The 18,553-nt window shown below is 37.7% G+C and overlaps 1 protein-coding gene across 11 annotated transcripts in view; it reads right to left on the bottom strand.

Annotated features, from left to right (window-relative positions):
* The window catches only part of MRPS27 (mitochondrial ribosomal protein S27), a 137,218-nt gene that overhangs the window by 117,538 nt on the left and 1,127 nt on the right, over window positions 1-18,553 (bottom strand). For all 11 annotated transcript variants that reach the window (XR_012130625.1, XM_037026161.2, XM_073235290.1 and 8 more), the window contains exon 2: window positions 13,057-13,134. Coding sequence is in view for 9 of the 11 variants with exons in the window: in XM_037026161.2 (XP_036882056.2) it covers window positions 13,057-13,134 (78 nt within the window). In the remaining 2 variants the exon portion in view is untranslated. The remainder of the gene's footprint in view (window positions 1-13,056; window positions 13,135-18,553) is intronic.

Genomic DNA, 18,553 nt, shown 5'->3' with positions numbered 1-18,553 from the left:
GCTTAAATAAGCTGGTCTATTTGTTTTCTGTTTTTTATACCTAGAAGTAAAATCCATGCAGGCAAGGGCTTAAAACAGTTCTATAAAAAGACACTCAAAAAATATGTAAAGAAATGGATAAAAGGAAGAAAGGAAGTGATGTGTGTGCATCCTTCATGGAGTTGTTATGTCAGGTCTCCAATAAGAAGTTGCTTACATCAGGCTTGCCTGCTTTCGCACCGACTGCCTCTGTAAACATACCCACCCTAAAAAGCCTGCCAGTGAACGCCCAAACCAGGTAACTCCATACGTCAGGCGCTCCGGTGAATGCCCGAGCTGGATGCCACATGTGGACTGTCCCTCTTATCTTCGATCCCCGAATGGATGGACTGGACTATATGAGCGACTGGACACAGAACCCCTGTGGCAAGCTCGTTCTCCAGGTCCCTGACGTCGGACCACAGACGTGTGCTCCTGCTCCGTCACCGACTCACCACTCCACTGGAACTGTCTCCACTGCATGGTTTTCACTTGGGACAGACGAGAGGCTGTTTGGGACAGTTTAGACTCGAACCATCCATTGTGACTGGTATGAAATGTATTGATCCATGGTATGTGTAATTTTTAGATATGCTTAATCCCCCCTGAGTGTCCTGTGAAAGGAAACTGCAAAATGAGCCGTGTGATTCATGCAACCTTAAGAGTGTTAGGTTCATTACTCCACGGCCTCGCGGATTCATGCTTCCTGACCCACTCACATCAGGAAGGGAGAGAGAGAAAAGGAAGGGCGGGAGGAAGAAAAAGAAGTAACTGGACTTCCAGGTGTGTTTTACTCCCTGTGTAAGAAAGGAGACCAAGTAAAAAGGAGACAAAGGTAATTAGCTGATTACTGTGCATCCTGACCACACTTTTCCTTTTTCCTCTCCCCGGCGCAATGCTCGCGGTGACTCAGTAGCTACTAGGGGAGACGGTTCGCAAAGCCTCTACAACCTGGTATGACTCTTCTTAAGGCCATCTTAAAGGGATTGGAACCAGGTGACTAAAGCATGTTAAAACACATACACGAGTCCCTAAAACCTCTTTACATTAAAGCAAAATGATATGGTTAAATCTGTTTGCTCAGAAAACAGCATCAAACAGCACTCTCATGATACCACATCTTTACAATAACTTCATAAACAAGGCTCTTGTGCTGAGATGATAGACCACAGAAAAAATTGCCTCCTTTTACTCAAAATTTAAATTTTAGTTAAAAAAAAAAAAAGCAGGCTCAGTATCTACTGGCCTCATTGAAATGGCCACCATTTCCTCACGGGTTTCACATAGTACACAATGTCTAAACTTTGCACTGAGCTGGCTTTAATAGTGTAGTAACTCAAGATTCCATTTTAATCCTTCACACGAAGACATCTTCAGTCTAGTGAAATCAGCTGGGGTCTGAAAAAAGACAACAGCTGCAAAGCCAGCATCTGATTAATAACATTTGCATATTACAAGTCAGAGAAAGGTTTGCTGCTAAATATAATATGAGACCAATCACCTCACATGATAGCACTGGTGTGATGAATGAGGCAGAAAACCGCACAGAGCAGGGATGGCCAGGAGAGCTGGGGCAGGTGCTGGTCTGCAGAGGGCCAGCACCACAGGCTTCTGGACTGTGGGCTTTAACATCAAAATCACACTTCATGTTTCAGTGAGGGACGAGCAGATGCCTAGTTTTTTCCTCAGAGGGATGTACCAAAGAAAACACTTTCTTGCCTATCATTCAGCTCCTCTGGCATACACACTGCAGCGATGGCTGAGGTCAACAAACACCATATGGGAAAATGGACCTGAAACTTGAATTCATCACTGAACAAAACTTACAGCTGTACAGTGTAGAGGTATGTCCAGAAAATGAAATGCATACTAGTATAAAAATGCTCTTGTTTGAAGAAAACAATACCACTGACGATTGAAGGACATAAAAGATTTTACTGAGCAAATGGCACTATTTCAAGTATCAGAGCACAATGGCTCACAAACCTGGCTGAGGATTTGAACCACCTAAGGACTTTAAAACTTTAGAACTTCAGATTCCTAGGCTTTACACCCAGAGGACAATTCTAATTCTTATTTTTGAGGTGAGACCAGGGAAATACAAATTTTTAAACAAAAGCCCAAGGAGACTGCAACGCAGCCTCACAGGCACTAGTGATTTGAGTTATATTTGAGTGCTACCATGGATGAAACACAGAGGAAGTCTTGAATGTTGCTCCTAAGCTTAAAGATATTAAACTGAATTCCATTTCTGGAATAAGGTTGACTAAACATCCTTTAAAAAATCTCCCCTACTACTAAAAAAAATACCTAAATAAAACTTTAATAACTCAAATATATGACTGAATTCTCAAGAAGGTGAAGTAAGTGTCAAGGCCAAAGGCAAATTGGGAGCATAAACCTTGAGTGTTTAAGGGAGTAGTAAGGGTAGCAGTCACCTGAGAGTATCTGCAGGCCTCCAGTGACACAGAACTCTGGTTTTAATAATTTACAGGGGACAGAGGATAGAACCACGGCTTTTATAAAATGAGAAGCTGGTTCAGAGATCCTCAGGTAAAGCCAGGACCATCCAGGCTACAAACGGTGAACTGGAAAATAACATAAACACCTAGGATGTTGTCCCCTTACGATTCTAAACCGCAAGGTCAGCCCTCACACCTCTGAAGCCCTAATGCAGACTTCTTATGTTATACAAGATATACCAACCTGAGAATTCCTTATAAAATGGCTTCAAGAGCTGATTTTATCATATAAAATTCTAGAAAATGCAAACCGATCTATGGTAACAGTGTATGAGTGGTTGCCTGGGAATCTGGGAGGGTAGGCAGAAAGAGGAAGAAATGATTACAAAGTAGGAGAAAACTCTGGGGGAGGGGGATGACAGATAGCCTTAGTGTCCTGATTGTAGTGATGTGTGCATGGACATATACACAGGTACATGTCAAGTTACCAAATTGAACATTTTAAGAATGTGCAGCTTATTGTATGTAAAGAATACATCAACAAAGTTGTAGAGAAAAAACCTAATAAATAAGTTAAAGAACAGGTTAGACAAAGGTGAGATGAGAATGAGTGAACTGCAAGATGAAATAGAATTTACAGGCACACTTGAATTTATAGGCATACCTCATTTTATTGTGTTTTGCTTTACTGTACTTCAGATTCTGTCCTCTTTTATAAATTAAATGTTTGTCACAACCCTGCATCGGTAAGTTAATTGGTGCCATTTTTCCAATAGCATTTATTCACACATGTCTCTCTGTCACATTTTGGTGATTTGCCCAATATTTCACGCTTCACCATTATTATTACATTTGTCATGGTGATATGTGATCAGTGATTACGACTTGGTGAAAACTCAGATGACAGCATTTTTTTTCAATTAAAGTATGTACTTTTTTTTAGACACAACACTACCGCGCACTTAACAGACTATAGTATAGTATAATCATAACTTTTATATGCACGGGGAAACAAAAAAAATTCATTTGATTCACTTTATGGCAATATTGATTTTATTGCAATAGTCTGGAACTGAACACACAATCTGAGTATCTCTGAGGTATGCCTATGCGCAGAATTTAGCAAAGATAAAGATGAAGAGTATAGAAAAGGAATTAAGAGATACAGAAAGCAGAATAGTAAGGTCTAAAATACATTTAATGTCTAAGAGAACTTAATAAAGAGAATAGGGGAGAATGATACAGTGAGATAATAGTTAAGTATTTTTTGGAACTGATAAAAGATATGTTTTCAGATTCAGGAAACACACAGAATCTAAGTCAGTTAAGTAAAATTAAAACCACATCATGACACATTACAATGAAAATGAAGGATAAGAGTACTTTAAACGGAGCCAGAAGTAAAACAGTACTTACAAGGAAGAGCAACTACAACAAGAAGTATCTTCTCAAAAGGAACAACAGAAGACAGAATAGTACATTGAGCATAAATACTATCAACACAGAATCACATACCTAACAAAACTAACTTCTAAGATTAAGGGAAAAATTAAGATATTTTTATTTTTATTCTTTAAAATTTGTATTGAATTATAAATGACATATAACATTATATTAGTTTCAGGGGTACAAGATAGTGACTGGATATTTTTATACATTATTAAATGCTCACCACACTAGGTCTAGTTGCCATCTGTCACCATATAATGTTATTACAGTATTATTGACTATATTCCCTATGCTGTACATTGCATACCCATGACTTAATTATTTTATAACTGGAAGTTTGTACCTCTTAATGCCTTTTGGTGTGCACCAAAGTAACGCAGCTTCAAATTATATAAAATTCTCAGAAAGAAAATGATAATCTCCTTAATGATCACAAAATCTTATAGTAGAGATATTCTGGGAAAGAAACCTCTGTAAATAAGAGGGTGGTCTCTAGTTCAAAGCTGTGATAAGGAAGGTCACTGAAGAAAAGACAGATCTACTAAATCCTAGGAGCTGCAGGTGAGAAATTATTAGATAGTTTCAGTTTTTCATGATTTGTATATGTAACTGCACTTAACTGTTACACGTTCAGTCAACACTAAGGTCTCTCTGGGCTTAGGGCCATCTATATACCTTATCTAATTTATGTAATAAAGAGCTAGATATAGTTATTACTGTGCTTCCTACAAGGGATCTGGAAAACTAGGGTTGAAACTGTTTTTGTTTCCCACATTTAAGAAGAAAAATAAGGACAGATGACACAGAACATATATAGAAATAGAAGGAATTTGGAAAAACTAACCTAGGAACTAGTTGAATATTTAGATTTCCTTCTACCTATTTGTCTCTGCTACCAGAAGCTTTAAAACAAATACAGCTGACTCTTGAACAACACATGGATCAGAGGCACCAACCCCCACCCCACAGTCAAAAATCTTCATGTAACTTGTGACTCCACAAAGACTACCAATAGCCTACTGTTGACTGGAAGGCTTACCCATAACATAAATAGTTGATTAACACATATTTTGTATGTATAGGTATTATATACTGTATTCTTACAATAAAGTAAGTTAAGGAAAATGTTTTTCAAATTGCCATAAATCTCCAAAAAATTTTCCAATTTATTTGTTGAAAATAATCTGCATAAAGGTGGATCCACACAGTTCAAACCCATATTGTTCAAGGGTCAACTAGAGTTCCAATAAAGGAACACTATGAAGGCAAGCTCTGTATACACATACTAAGAAAATTACTAAGGGAGGAGGATGTGCTCAAGTCGTCCCGTCTCTAGAACTTCCAGCAGATGGTAAATATGCAACCTAGTAAATGAATAGATGTCACAGGATGGAAATACAGAACTGACAAAAGTTGAGAAGGCAGGTTTCAGAAAATCTCCATCAGGCTTTAAGAGCAGGATTTGAAAAATGATTTCAACAAGCCAAAGGCCTCCATAGATGAAATGACACAGCAAAAGTAAACCTCAGCTAAGTAGAAGTGTCATTAAGAGATGACCATAGTTGTCAGTTTCAACCTCAATGCAAATGTAACAATACAATTCTCTTTGGATTCAGAAAGGGAGTTCTTAGAAACAAAAACAAAAACATGATAGTAACCAACACCAAAAGGCATCCCTTACTTTACGATTACTTATAAACTGAAAAATCAGAAATACAGTATTTAATTCAGCAGGGCTTGGGAATTCAATTCATGAAGTTCAAGCCACTTGGACTTTTTACTCCTAGCAGGGTGATTCAAGCAAACTTCCTCTCCTCGTACCCAGGGAGCTTCCCCATCAGGCCTGCCCTCCTACTGGCACCCTACCCGCTTTCCCAAAATGGTTTTCTCCTGAGTCCTATTCGCTGTGGACCCTAGTTTGTAATTCTGCTGCTGCTACCTGGCTAATGCTGGTAACTTTCATCCTATCCCTCTCCAACAGATCTGCACAGCTGGTGGAGGAATTGCAGAGACAATGCTTTGCTTCAGTGTTCATGTTAACCAAAGGGAAACCCAGTACAGAAACAGTCTAAAACTGACATCTTCTGACTTGAGTTGGAAAGTCCAAGAACTCCCAGGGCTCTATAACGTCCAGTTGGAAAACTAAGTTCCTTTCAATAAAAATAGCAACTGCAATGGATTAAAATGCCAGGCATGCTTAAATCCATGAGTTCATAATACTAAAAACAAAAACAAAAAAACCCTCATTGATCATCTTGGGAGGATGGTAGAGCATCTACTCATTATTTTGAAAACTGGCTCTTCCATACAAACTATATCTTGGGGTAACTAGACTGTTGAGGAAAGGAAACTTTTTATTTAAGGTGCTCAAAATATATTTACTGAATATGAGTGAGAAGGAGTACAAATTTTAAAGTGACATGGATATTACCTTTGAAGACTAACTCATGAGTGCTCTTTCCAGAAGGTAACATCAACCTCTCAACGTTCCCCATCTTCATGACAGTTTATTATATGTATCCTCCTAACATTTTTGCAGTTGACTTCTAATTGCTTCCTCCACTTCTATTTTTGCTCCCTCCACAATCCATTCTGCAACTAGCAGCATGCAGCTTTTAAAAAGGTAATCAGATTTCTCATACTGCTGCTTAAAACCTTGGAAAGGAGATTCTTTTACAGAAATTTCTGGAGTAATAAATGAGGAAGAAATGGTAGAATTAAAATAGCAACTTCATCCATTAATGAAATAATGGATCTAAGCAATGGCCATTAAAATCACAGACGGACAGTCAGCCAAATACTGTGTGACTCCTGAAAAAAGTAAATAACACTTCCTATAAAGTATTCATGCCAAAACAAAAAACAAAAAACAAAAATCCTGAATCTGATCAAGTCTCCTTCTCTACTTGCCATTTTTATAGGACAGATGGAAGGTAGAAGAACAAACATGTCAAACACCACAGTAAGGATAAAAACAGTAAGCCCAGAATGTGGATAACTCCAAAAGGCCTATTTTTTCCCCACAAATAAATTATAAGAAAGAGAGAGAATCCTATCGATTAAAAGATACGTGAGAGAAAATTCAACACATTTATATAATGTATGGACCTTATCTGGATACCATTTTAACAAACTGCAAATTAAAAAGAAACTTTTAAAACATTTGAGGCAATGTGAACATTGATGGAATATTTAATGATGCTAAGTAAGGAATTACTAATACTTAGATATGAGAATGGTATTACAGTGTTTTTTTAAGAAAACTTTATCTTTTAGAGATGCTTATCAAAATATACACATGAGATCATCTGATGACTAGGCTTTGTTAAAAAGTAATCTCGTTGACTGGTTAGCCAAAGACTGGTAAGATTCCTCAAGGGAGGAACAACCTAAGACAGGCACAGTAGCAGGGGGGCCATCAGGAGAGAAATTGGGGACCAACAGAGGGGAGGCTTAGAACCTCACCCCCCTTGTTTTGAGAGAAATCTTCTGCATCCGTGGATGTTTTGTTGCCCTTGTCTAGCTTGGATTAATACTTAGTCTATAGGCACAGACCTGATCATCTACATTTGCCCTCTTAAAGCACTAAATAATGTTTTCTACCTTTATCTTGCATCTACCTACCACTTCAGCATTTTATTAAAATAATAATAATAATAATAAGGGAGAAATGTGGGATTCACATATAAATCAAGTATAAAAATCAAACGAATAATCATATCTGACTTGATTGTTTATAGTTCATGATGTGTGATCAAAACTGAAAGTTTCTGTGATATGACTGCCCTTGCACTATTCACCATGTAAGAACTTGTTTGTTATGCTTCAGAAGATTGGAGACTGTTGAGATATAGGCTTGGGGTTGATTAATGACTGTGCATTGAGTCCCCTATACAGAATTTTATTGTTGTTAACAACCATTTGATCAATAAATATGAGAGATGCCTTCTCAAAAAAAAAAAAAGGAATCTCGTAAGAAAGGAAGGGGATTGATGCAACAAGAATGGCAGGGGATTGATAACTGTCAAAGCTGGTGACAGTACATAGGGGTTCATTATACTATTCTTCCTACTTCTATTTTTATAAAAAAGATTTAAGAAGAGGCAAGAGAAGGGGAATATATAACCATACAATTGCATTTATAGACCTTATATGTATTCTGATTCAATCAAACAATGAAAAAAACACTTCTGAAAGTAAATTTCAAATTTCTGAGGGAAACTTGAACACTGACTGGATATTTCATATTTAAACAATTATTAATATTTTAGGTCTGATAATGGTATTAAAAATATCCTTATCTTTTAAAGGTATATATTTAAGTATTTATGGGTGAAATGATATACTATCTAGGAATTGCCTTGAAATAATCCAAAGGATCAGGATGGGGGGATGAGTAGAAGCAGAGATGAAGTAAAGATTGACCATGAGATGGTAATTACTGAAGCCAGCTGATGGGTAAAGGGGATTCTTCATACCATTCACTATATTTTTGCATTAAGTTTTACATTTGCCATTATAAAACATTTAAAGAATTTAACCTGTGGTGTTAGAAGTCAGCACAATGGTTACCTTTGAAAATGGGAACGGGAGCCACAATAAGGGCTTCTGGAGTGGTAGGAATGTTCTGTTTCTTATACAGGTTTGTTCACTTTGTGATAGGTCATCTGTCTTTACATTATGATTTGTGCACTTTTCAGTATATTTTACACTGCAATCAAAAAGTATTTTTTTAAAACTAAATAAATCCACTGTGTATCAACGCATGGGCAGGCACTAGGGTAGAACTGCATGCAGGTACTACGGCAAACACTGAGAACGCCGTCTTTGCTCATCCATAAGGGGAAATAGCTGCCTGTCTTAGCCGGCTGTGTGAACATTAAACGGGATGGCATGTGTGAAGTCCTTGGCGCAGAACTAGCAGTGAACCACGGCTGCCTTTTGACTCATATGTCAGAGGACCTGAGCTGCATTCATGGCGTGCTCAATCCCGAAACGGCAGTGTAGGTACTACGCGCTAAATAGCACTCCCGGTGTTAAAACAAGACCTCCATAGTAATTAATTACCCTCACACTGGAAGCGGGTCAGATCTCCACTCGCCCTCCGTCTAGGTTCTAACAGAAAACCACTGAGACTGAAGAAGGGAGGCACCATAGCTCCACGCCGATCCGGCGCAATCGCTTGAGCCGATGGAAGCCCCACACCAATAGCCGGGACCTTCCCTCGCAGTCTCCACCCCACGCCCTCCAATGGAGGCTCGCGGAGGAAATCTCTCATAGCGCCCTCCTCCCTCCGCTAATCAGCAAGCCCGCACCAGGCCATGGCGCCCAATCACAGCGCTCCACATGCTAAGGGTAGACCTACGCGCACGAGCGCACAAGGTGGGGTTGGGGGCGGACAGGCCGGCGCCCAGACACCGGTCTGCAACGGCTCCGCGGCGGTCTCCGCGGAAGCCGCACTGCCACCTACTGCCCGGTCTGCGAGCTGCAGCTCCGGGCGCTCCGCCTAACCAAAGGCGGGGCCTCACTCAATTCTCAGGGGCCCATATCACACACAATCCAGAGTTAGGGAAAACATGCGGTATTACCACATGTGGGCTAAAGTTCTGTTACATTCAACTTTACAGTAAAAAAAAAATACTGTCTCAAACGGCACCTTTTTCTTCTAAACAGTTTGAGTTGGAAAGCTTACCTCACATCCTAACATTCTATATAGGGGTGAACTCAAGGGGGCAGAGACTCATTCATCCCACATATTTCTGGAGCACTTTACTGCATGACAGCGGATTATCTGCAGGAAGCATTAGCAACATCCCTAATTTACAGGTACAGAAACGAGGTTAAAGTGACAGTTTCTGAAAGTGACAGAGTGGGGTTCACACCCATGTCTGCCCCCAAGTACAGACTCTTCACGACATCACACTACAAGAGAGGTAGAGAGTGCTGTAAGAATATAGGGCAAGGAAAAATCAGTTCTGACTGGAGAAGGATTCAGGATGTACATAGGATATTGGAGGAAGGCAGTTTTCAGTAAATGGTAACTGGTACTGCTTTTCCAAGTACACTAATTTTAGAGAGAAGATAATTACCTTCATGTGATATTTACTCATTGCATATTATTATGCTTATTCTTTGGTGAACAGCTTCTGCTTATTCAGAAATCTGTAATGTTCCCTTAGATTTGTTTCCAAATCAAATACAATGTTCTCCATTCCTAATTTTTCCTACATTCCTAGGAAAGTGTTAACAATAGCTTTCCTGAAATTATTCATTCTCTTCTCTGTACTTACATATCACTTTTCTTGTAATTCATATATAGCACATCAGAACAAGCTTTTCAATATAATTAATTCAATCCCTGTTGGTTTTATTACTGTAATAGTGGTTCTAGTGGTCAAAGGAGTGCTGGTGGCCCTAGAGAACATTTTAGAATATACAGGGTTATTTTTGGCGACTATCACAATGACTGCAGGGCATTACTGGCACTTAGTGCGCAGAAGTGAGGAAAATTAGATAACCTGCAATGCTGAGACTGTCCAACACATCAAAACATTGTTCCTGTTGGGAGCCAGAGTTTTCAGTACGGAAGGGAGATACAAATATGGATAAAGGGTGGCAAGGAAGAGCCCTGTGGGGATGAATTAGAATTAGAGGTTTCAATATGAACTCATTATTTGTAAAATATATACATGTAAGATTATATGCACGTATGTACAATATATTTATGTTTGGCATACATATTCTTTCTAGCTCTGTCCACTGAACGGGCAAAGCAGCAAAAACTCCACTGTAACAAGAGGACACTTAGTACACAGATCTTGGTTTCTAATACTATTCTCTACTTATAGGAACCAGAGCTCTTTGGAGAAGCAGTTGATTCCAGGGCTACAACAAGGAATGCATAAGATGGAGCATTGGGAGCCAGCTTGAAAGGGCTTCTACTAACCAAATCTGAGACAATTTGGCCACCAAAATAATTAAGGATAGTAATGAATCATTAAAAGAAAAAAAAAAGAGGAATCCACAATCTGTAAGACTATTCTGACATATAAATGGATAAATAGATAAAGAAAAAAAGGGAGGGGAGAGCTCTTGCTTATGATAGAATATTGATAGAATACTGTATAAAATATTGATAGAATACATTAGTAAATGTGGATATATTAATGGGGTGGGAAAACATTTTGTAACCATCATAGTCAAGACTGATGCAGGCAATAAGCTAAATGGATGCTACATCTAGGGGGAAACGTATGAGAAGCAGCAGGACATTTGCATGATACTGAAATATATCTCCCTACAGATTGTCTATGAGTCACAAGGGAGAAAAATATTAACTCTTCAGTGGGGAAATCAGACAACTGACAGGGTAGTCAAAGCATCTCCAGAGAAGGCAGATGGACATCAGGTGCCTCCAGATGAGAAGATACCCTGAGGAGAACACAGTGTCACTGATAATATTCTGGTAGGAGGAGCATATCTTGAATTTAATCATGAGGAAATATCAGATAAACCCATAAAGAAGAATATTCCATGTAAAAAAGGCACTGCTTCTTAACACGTCAGGTAACACACACAAAGCACTCAGCTTAAAGGGCTAAAACATATCAACAAACTCTCAAATGGTTTTTTAAAAATGTATGTACAGATAGAGAATGAGAAAGCAAAAACAAATGGGTCAAAATGATGACAAGTGAATCTGGGCAAAGGGTATCAAATTTTTTATAAGTTTAAAATTATTTCCTAATAAAAAGTGAAAACATTTGCCCAGATACCATGCCATCTATGACATGGCAGACATTCACACTACTAAAAAAAAAAAAAAATAACACCTGTTTATTTAACATATAAACTACTTAACTATTTAACATATAAACACAAAGTACTTTTTTGGGCTCAGTTTTAAAAATAAGTTGAATTTTCCATAAATGAACTAGCATGTAAATTGAAAAAGATAGCACTTCGACTCATTCAGAACTTTACTGAGAGCTGTTTACCATTTTGGGAATAAAACCATGTCACTTATGATAACGCCACTGCTGGTATTTGACTTCGCCAGTCCCACATCTGTATCCATTTGCATTTCTAACTGTTGTTCACAGTGATTCTACATTTCAGTCCAAGCAAGTGGTTGCTCATCTTCAGATCTCCTCAGCCCTGCTTTGGCTGGCCCCTGCCCATACACCCATTCCTGGACTCAAAAACCACCTCTGATTTAGTTTTTGTAATCACATTATCAAGGGAGAAAATGAGTTTTTTGACCATCCTCCACATCCCCACCCCTGCCTCCAAACACACACACAAAGACAGACATGAGAAAACATAAACATGGGGGACTTTATTCTTTAACATAAGTCAAAAAATGCAGAGAAATAAATATGGGGGAAAATATTAGATGGTAACTGGAATTATATTTAAAAAATACATCAGTCCCATAAAACTATCACCAATTGTCTGACTTTATCAATATCCTGATGATGTTATATATACTTTACATATATGAAGTACATACATTTCACAAAGTCCTCATAGGGCCAACGATTTTTTTTTAAGGCCTTGTTTTATAAAAGAGTGGTGCTATGTTTGTGATGTGATATAGGGAACAGAAAATGGAAGGATAATTACGAGCCTACTGCCTGAGAAGATGTTAGCCAACTATTTTCCCTAAATGGCATATATGAGATTATAATGCTGCTTTCAAATCCATCCACCGCATGGTAATGAAAAACAGAAGAGTCAAAAAGATCCCCGAAGTTCACAAGTTAAGAAATAACAATAAAAAAGGATGAAAATATAAAATACATTTTTCTCTGTAGATAATGTAAAACAGAGACACGCTGCATGGTAAACTAACTATATGATAAAAGTGGACAAAAACAAATAAAAGAATTGTTTGCATTAATTTATGGAGACTAATCATCAGGGCACAAATGAAATAGAAACCTGCAGAACAGCAAAAATGATTCTATCAGGTATGAAACAACAGTCTAATTCTTTTTGAGAATTAAAATGTAGCTGAGTGGGATCATCATAAAAACATCATTTCATTTCATATATACATCATATATGATGATAAACATATGGAGTGACTGAAGATAACACATAAAATAGTCCAACAGGTACCTACCAAGGTGACAATGTTCTTTTTCTCTTGCTTCCCACTTGTGGCTGTCCACATATGCTGCAGAAAGCAGGCATCTTTTACCTGAGGAAAAAGTCAATTATTTCAATAGGCAAGGTTTTACAAGAGGTTCAGTTTATATATCTATTCTATTAAACATATCTTTGTCATATCTTCAATTCACTAGATTACTTAAAAGATTCTAGTATGGTGCTGTAACCAGTGTTGCACAATCCAGTTCATGATAACATGCATTCAACCTCTAACAGGTAGAAGATGCAGGAAAACTGAAAATCTCTACAATAATGTTATGGGTAAAATATTTGGTAATTTTGTCCTATAATTTTAGGACTAGGAGTCATTTGTTTCCATTGTTCTAACTCCTTCTTAGAACCCAAACAGGCTGGACTATTGCTTACCTCATTAAGCAAATACTTTATAATCACTAGTTAGTTCTAAAAACATCTCCACCTGACTTAAGATCAGCATATTTACTCTTATTTCACATAAAGCAGAGAGTAATATCTTTCCTAGTAACCCAGCAACCTAGTAATAAATAAGAGGAATCCAATAAACCAAATTTGAGCTAACATACAAGATGGCATAAGCTGTATTCCCAGCACCTGGCACAATGACTGGCATATGGCACTGCTCAATGATCATAAATTCAAGAAATAAATGAGAAAGAATAAATGGCAACAATCAAAATTAAAACCTTTTTTTGCTTCAAAGGATACCATCGAGAAAGTGAAAAAACAACTCACAGAATGGGAGAAAACATTTACAATCATTTATCTGATAAGGGACTTGTATCCAGAATATATAAGTAACTCTTGCAACTCAAAATTTAAAAAGACAAATAACCCAACTAAAAAATGGGCAAAGAATTTGAACGGACATTTCTTTAAAAAAAAGAAAGCATATACATGTATACATACACACACATACACATACATATAAATGGCCAACCAGTCCAAGGAAAGATGTTTAATATCATCTGCCATCAGAGAAATCCAAAATACATTGAAATATTTCACACCAACTAGGATGACTATAATTAAAGGACAGTAACAGTTGTTGATAAGGATGTAGAGAAACTGGAACCCTCATATATTGCAGGTGGGGATGTAAAATGGTACAGTCATTTTGGCAAAGTTTGGCAGTTCCTCAAAACATTAACATGGAGTTACCAAATAACCCAGCAATTCCACTCCTAGGTATACACCCGAGAAATTAAACCATGTATCCACACAAAAATTTATATACAAATTTTCATTGGAATATTATTCATAATAGCCAAAAAGTGGAAACAATGCAAATATCCATCAATTGAAGAGTGGATCAAAAAAATGGGGTATAGTCCTACAATGGAATACTATTGAATAATAAAAAAGAAATGTAGTAGTGATGTATGCTACAACATGGATGATCTTGAAAATATTATGCTAAGTGAAAAAGAAGCCAGTCACAAAAGATCACATATTGTATAATTCCATCTAAAAAGAATGCCCACAATAGGCAAATCTAGGGGGACAAAAAGTAGATTAGTAGTTGCCTAGATCTGGAAGGAAGCAGGTTAGGAAAGTCTGGAGAAAATGGGGAGTGACTGCTAATGGATTTTTTTGAGGTGATGAATATATCCTAAATTGATTGTGGTCATGGCTGCAAAACCCTCTGTATATACAAAATAGAAAACAAAACAAAAAACTCCACTGAATTGAGTACTTTTAATGAGTGAATTGTATGATATGTGAATTATGTCTCAAGAAAGGAAGGAAGGAATGGCAGAAAATTACCTAAAAGTCAAAGCAAACAGTAAGCCAAACATACTAGATGGCACAGGAGATGATTAAACACAACACCCTCATGCCATTGTTATTCTCTGTCTATATCCCAACCAAAATAAACAAACAGAAACATCTCTGTGGGTTTCTATACAAACTAATTCCTCCCTTACTTTAAGCACATGTCAGACCTTTACTGGAATAAAATGTCTAAATCTGAGATCTAAAGCTTAAGCAAGGATGCGATAATATGAAAAGGCTTCCAATGACTGTCTCCATGAGGAACTAAGATGTATTTTAAAATAGTAACCATTAAAAAGTGCTTATATTTCAAATGGATTATGTTTTTAAATGATTGGATGTTTGGAGTTTAGAATACATTTTTCACAGAAACAATGTTATAAATTGATCTGCCAAGAGGATAAATACAATGTGGATGGTTATGTTAGGTGTGTAGCTGAATACCAAGTCAGGAGTGAGGAGACTTGAGATTTAGTTTGAGTTTTACCAGCTGGTAGAAAACTTCAGCTCCTGCAGCTGCAAAGAAGGTGAACTAGGTAGTATTAAAGAACCCTGCATGCTCTAACAGTCTGCCACAGAACCACAAGAATCAATTTAGATAATCCATACATAATTTACAGCAGCATTTCTATGCAAACTGCACACCAATTTCTAAAACTAGAAAGATCTTTTTCTGTGAAAAACAAGAGCAGCCCTTTTCTACATATGAGCTGAGAGAACTGTTAAGCCTTATTTACCTCAAGACACCAGGGGTTTACTTATTCTCAACCTATTACTGTTTTACTTATTTATTCTCTATTTCTTCTTTTAGATCATGCTTTTTTCTAGCACAAGAAATTGCCTAGAGTCAAGAAAGACAATTATCTGGATTAATGTTCAAGAGTTTTGAACTAGGAGACAAAAAGCAAGGGAGGGGATGATGGGGAAAGACAGGAGACCCAGAATGTCCTGTGTGCAATTGTTTAAGGGGATTACATGAACTAAAAACAAAATAAGACCAGTAAATTTATAAAAGGTAGGTGAGCCTAACAACCTCTCTATTTATGAACTTTTTATAAAGTTCCCTTATAAAGAAAGTAATCAGTAATAATTTTCCATCTCCACTGAGGGTAGGACAAAAGGATGTGGGTATAAGGATAAAGAATTTAAATTTAGCAAATGGAAGATTTTTCTAATAGAAACCAATGATAAACATAGGAATGAATTGCCAAATATGGCAGGCAGAATAATGTCCCCTTAAGATATCCATATTCTAACCCCAAGAACCTATGAATATGTTAGGGTATGCCACAAGGGGAATTAAGGTTGCAGATGGAGTAAAGATCAGCAAATCAGCTGATCTTAAAATGAGTGTGTCCTGGGTCATCCAGATGGGCCCAATGTAACCACAAGGTCCTTAAAAGTGGAAGAGGAAGACCTGTTGTTAGTGCGATGACACGTGAAGTACAACGTGGTAATAAGGACTTGACCAGCCATCACTCACTTTGTTTTGAGAAAGGGAACCATGAACCAAGGAATGCAGATGGTCTCCCGAAGACAGAAAAGGCAAGGAAACAGATTCTCCCGAAATTCCTAAAGGCAACACATCCCTTTCAACATCTTGATTTTAGTGCAGTAAGACCCTGTCTCAGACTTTTGACCTACAGAACTGTCAGATAAAATTCTACGTTGTTTTAAGCCACCAAATTTGTGGTAATTTGTTACAGCAGCAGTAGGAAATTACTACACCTTAAGACAGACAGGTATTCCATTTTCTGTAAGTTTTTAAAGCAGGATATTCATCTTTCTGAGATACTTTATGACACTTTAAAGTTCTCTCCTCTGTATAGTTGGTAGATCTATATATGAACATGAGACTCAAAGAATTTCTAAAAAGTCAGAACACTAAATTGAGTGGACAATGGCAAAGTGGAAATCTACATCAGCATCTCAAACTTTAATGTGCCTATGAGTCTTGATAAAATGCAAGTTCTGATTCAGTAGGTCTGGGATGGGGACAGTCTGCATTTCTAACAAGTTCCCAGGTGATGATGATGTTGAGCCTCAGACCACACTGAAGTAGCAAGGGAACAGATTATCAGCCTCACAGGTTTAGGTCTCTGAGCTTGTTAAATCCCATTCTTAGTATGTCCCACAAGAGTATATATAAACTTTTCTTGAACTTGTTTATCCTTCAGCCATTCAGCTTTCAAGGCAACCATAATCTCTAAGATAACTATGCACTATAAAAAGTATTTTCCCCATTTACTTCTGAAAAGATACCTCCAAGAACCACAGTTTCAACGTTTGGTGACAACTTGGCTCTATCCATATCCTTATTCATTTTATAGTTATTTTGGCCTTTGGTCAAATGTCTCCAAACATGTTTTCCACCCAAAGGGAAACAGTGTGATTGTGGACATAGATAGGCTTTAGAGTCAGAAAGTCTAAATTTGAATCCTTGTCTTGCTAATAAATGCTATGAAATGCTGGCAAGTCATACCACGGCTTCATATGTAAAATGGGGAAGTAATGCCAACCTTATATCAGAGTTAAAATGAGGGCATATATCAAGTGCTTAGCCTAGTGTCCACTGTGTAATTGGTGCCAAGTTTCCTTCCTCTAGCATCTTCATATATTGAAGTCACTTTTTTGGCTCTTCTCAATAAATTTTCCTTTCATCCTCTTGATCATTTTAGTTGCCCTTCTCCATGTTGAAAGGAGAATCAATGGAAGCACCAAAGTGTTTCAAATAATGATTTGTTATGAATTTGTACAAAGTAGAGTATTTTTTCCTCTTACCCTGCAATGGTTCAAAATGTTTTGATGATTTAAAGTCAAGGTCTTTATGGGCATTCTCAAATCCCAAGTGGTCCATAATGTGCTCTGAACATTAATTATTAAAAAGAAATCTCTTTTAAACTGAAGTCAGGAGGCCAGAATGGGGAGCTCTTATTGGCTGTCAATTGCAGACCCAACAGGAAGAGAGGTACCTTGCAATTCCATAGTACTTTCCATACTACTTTAGTAGCCTAGCAGGAAGAAGGGCTTTCTCCTCTCCTGGCAACTGTCTGGCCAATGAGACCATTACAACTCAGCCAATGAGAAGTCAACTCCCAGTTCACTCCCCGGTCTCCTTGTTTATAAGAGCCCTCCCAACTCCTCCCTCCCTCTCCTCTCCAGACTTGCTTGTGGTTTTGGGATATCTTTCACACCCCAAACTGCTATTTCTCTGCTATTCCAGAATAAGCCCATTTTTGCTCGTTAATAACTGACAGTGTCATTTTTAAGGTGAATAGCACTATAAGCTTGCCTCAGAGCTTTCAGTTCCTCACTTTAAGATTCCTTTGATCTATTGTCTAACCTAGTGCTTCCAATATAACTTTCTGGAATGATGTAAATTTTCAATTCTGATCTGTCCAATAGAAACGCCACTAGCCACAGGTGTCTATTGAGCACTTAAAATGTAGCTAGTGTAACTAAGGAACTGAATGTTTCATTTTTTAAAAAACTGATTTAAATAGCCACATGTCACTAGTAGCTACCACAATGGGAAAGTACAGGTGTAACCTACCACAAGTTTCACCAATTCCAAGTAAGACCAAAAAGAACTGGAAATTCTTTCAAGTCACCCTTCTCTAATTCCCAGTTCCTGTGGGAATAACTGCCCCCCAAACATTCTAAGCAACCATGATACTTCTGCCTGACAGGCAATCCAC

The sequence above is a fragment of the Manis javanica genome, chromosome 1 (assembly GCF_040802235.1).
Source record: "Manis javanica isolate MJ-LG chromosome 1, MJ_LKY, whole genome shotgun sequence".
NCBI classification, from domain to species: Eukaryota; Metazoa; Chordata; class Mammalia; order Pholidota; family Manidae; genus Manis; species Manis javanica.
The sequence above is the reverse complement of the archived record's forward strand: the minus strand, read 5'-3'. Positions and strand labels throughout refer to the sequence as shown.